At 64.9% G+C, this 2687-nt stretch overlaps 1 protein-coding gene across 1 annotated transcript; it reads right to left on the reverse strand.

Moving 5' to 3' along the window:
• Positions 1 to 374: 374 nt before the first annotated feature.
• TMEM102 (transmembrane protein 102) lies at positions 375 to 2056 on the reverse strand. The gene is made up of 2 exons (XM_041001473.1): positions 1783 to 2056; positions 375 to 1693 (listed from the first exon to the last, which is right to left on the reverse strand). Exons 1-2 carry the CDS (start codon positions 1994 to 1996, stop codon positions 375 to 377), a joined length of 1533 nt encoding a protein of 510 aa, XP_040857407.1. The 5' UTR covers positions 1997 to 2056.
• Between the last annotated feature and the right edge of the window lie 631 nt (positions 2057 to 2687).

The following is a 2687-nucleotide window of genomic DNA, read 5'->3' on the forward strand; positions in this document are numbered from 1 at the left end:
AATTTCTTCTCTCGTGAACCCAACTGAGCCGTCCCGGGTCTCCATAGTCCCCTTCAGCCTTTGGCATTTTGTTGGCAAATGCATTCCTCTTGCCATCTCCACTGATCCCGAAGATAAAAGACCCAGAGAAGTGGGGAGGGACAGTTTGTAGCGGGGCAGGGATACTGACTGCAAACTTGCGGGGTAGAGGAACTGCAGGACCTGGGGGCGGGGGGGTTGCAGAATGAGATTCCCACGAAGCTTTATAGAAAGGGAACAGTAGACACAGGGCACACTCCAGCTCCCAGTCGAGGGTTAAGCCGCCCCCTCCACGTCCTGCTCCTCGATGGAAAAAAAAGGGAGCCCTTTCCATGCCGCCGGTAGGAACAGATTCTTTAATGCACCCCGCCTCCCACGCCCGCCAAGCCACCCCCTTTGCGCGCCACCTTGGCTTCCTCTACAGCCGCTCGCAGGGCCTGCACAGGGTCCCCACGGAGCTGGACCAATGCCCCGAGCAGCGCCAAGGAGCCATCCCCAGCGCTGAGCTTTCGGCGGCTCAGAAAATAATGAGGCAGCTTTCCGGCCTCGAGCACACGGCCTAGCTCGTCCAGCAGCCCCAGGCAGCAGGCACCCGCATTTTCCGGGCGCGCCAGGTAGAGCGCGGGCAGCCGCTCGCACGCCCAGTACAGCAGCGTCCGCAGAAGGTAGGGCGCCGCGGCCCGGGTCCCCGCCACCAGCGGGCGCAGCAGCGCCTGGGCCGCGGCGTGCGCCTGCAGCAGCGGCGCCGGGACGCGCGCCTTGAGCGCCAGCTCCTGGCGGGCGAAGCAGAGCTGCCACTCGGAGGCTCCCGGCGGCTTGGTGCCGCCGCCGGGCACCAGGTAGAAGGAGGTCGACTCGTCCTCCAGTGGACCGGCCCACGAGTGGCTCCGAGCTCCAGCGGGCCAGCCGGCCACGGACACCACAGGGATCAGGTCGAAGAGCAGGAGGCGGCGCGGGGGCCCGGGCGTCGCCAGGAGGAGCGTGGTGAAACCCGCGTGGCGAGCTGCGTGCACCAGGCGCGGAGCTCCCGGGACTGGGATCAGGGACTCTGCGACCGCCGTCAGGGTAGCGAAGAACCAGGCGGCCACCTGCGTGGGGCACAGCGTGGGCCACGCCTCCCGAGTCTCCAGCGGCTCGTCCTCTGGGACGCCGCTTTCGACGGCCGCCCGGATGACCTCACTCAGTGCGAGAGAGCCCAGAGCCGTGGTGACGTCACGCTGGGGTGACTCCAGCCCTGAAACGTCACTGTCACTCGGGGATGTTCCCGAGGCTGCCTGTGCCTCGGGCTCGGTGACGTCGCCGGCCGGCTGGTGCACCGGGCTGGGCCGCTTGTCAGGACTTGAGCTGCTCTCGGGGTGGCGGATGGAGTCGTGTCCTTCTGGCACTGGGGGTCCTAGACAATCGTGCCAGGCCTCCCGGGCCGAGCGTCCACACACCAACCCTGGCAGGCGGAGCCAGGCAGAAGAAGATTCCAGATCCAGTTGCAGTTCCTGCCCGTTGCCGTCCAGCGAAAAGATTGGCACTAGCAGAGTGAAGCCAGCGTCATAGTGAGGTCCCCGGGCATAGGGGCCCAGCGGTGCAGGCCCCAGGTCCAGGGAACCCTCGCGAATGCCGCCACGCAACAGCAAGAGCTCCACCTGGGGAGGAAAGCGGGGATCCCGGCGGTGAACTAGACCTAGATCAGGAAGAAACACGTTGTAAGGATCACACTGCAAGCCGGGGGTGCTGAGAGCTGCGAGTTTCCACCGTCCGGGCGTCACTCACCCAGGAGGGAGAAGACGAAATCCCTGGCCCGGAGGAGGTCGGCTCCCGGCTGGGGCCCGTTACTCCAGCTCTCCTGCACGCCCAGCTCCTGGATCAGCTGGGTCAGCTCCTGCAGCTGCGCCCCCGAGCAGAAGTCGATGTCCGTGAGCGGTCGCGCCGGGGCGGGGGGCGGCGGGCCCCACCAGGAGACACTGCCCCATACCGCAGAAGCCATGCGGCCCGGTGGCCCCTGACGGGCGAGCGCCTCAGACAGACCAGGGGCGTTTTCCTTCGCTGACCGTCTTCTTCCTTCCCGGAGCCCGAGGAGGAGACCCCACAGCTGAGCCTGCAGAATCTAAAGCTTTAGTCTTCACAATGAACAAACACATACTTCCCTGTCATCGCCCCTTTCTTACATGCAGGTCCCCACACCCCCAACCCCCTTGATCCAGCTCACCTGACTCAGCAGGTGGAAGGTAGCTGTCGGGCCACGCCTACGGAAGGCAGGAGTCCGTCTCCGCAGCCTCGCCCCTCCCTGGTCTACCTTCCCTCTGTCGGCAAAGGCTTGAGGGTTAAACAAGCCTCTTCTCCCCTGCCGGGGGCAGCTGCCAGAGCGAGGAAGAGAACGGCTAGAAATCGGTCCACAGGTAACTTCTTCCCAAGGCCCACAGGTGGCCACGCCCCTAAAGCTAGGCCCCGCCCCGGCCCCGGGTTCCGGCCAGGCCCCGCCTCCAGTCCCAGCCCAGCCGTTTCCTTCACGCCGCTCAGATCTCCAGTTATCCTGGGAGTTGTAGTTTTGTATCCCGCGCTCCCCTCATCCAGGCCCGTTCCGCGGAAGCAGTGCCTGATGGGAGTTGTAGTTTCCATGGTGATTGACAAGCCTATGGATTTCAAGCCCGGATCTGACCTACACATATTCTTTTGAG

Source organism: Ochotona curzoniae, unplaced genomic scaffold (genome assembly GCF_017591425.1).
Source record: "Ochotona curzoniae isolate NIBS_2020 unplaced genomic scaffold, NIBS_Ocur_1.0 scaffold_2453, whole genome shotgun sequence".
Classification (NCBI taxonomy): Eukaryota; Metazoa; Chordata; class Mammalia; order Lagomorpha; family Ochotonidae; genus Ochotona; species Ochotona curzoniae.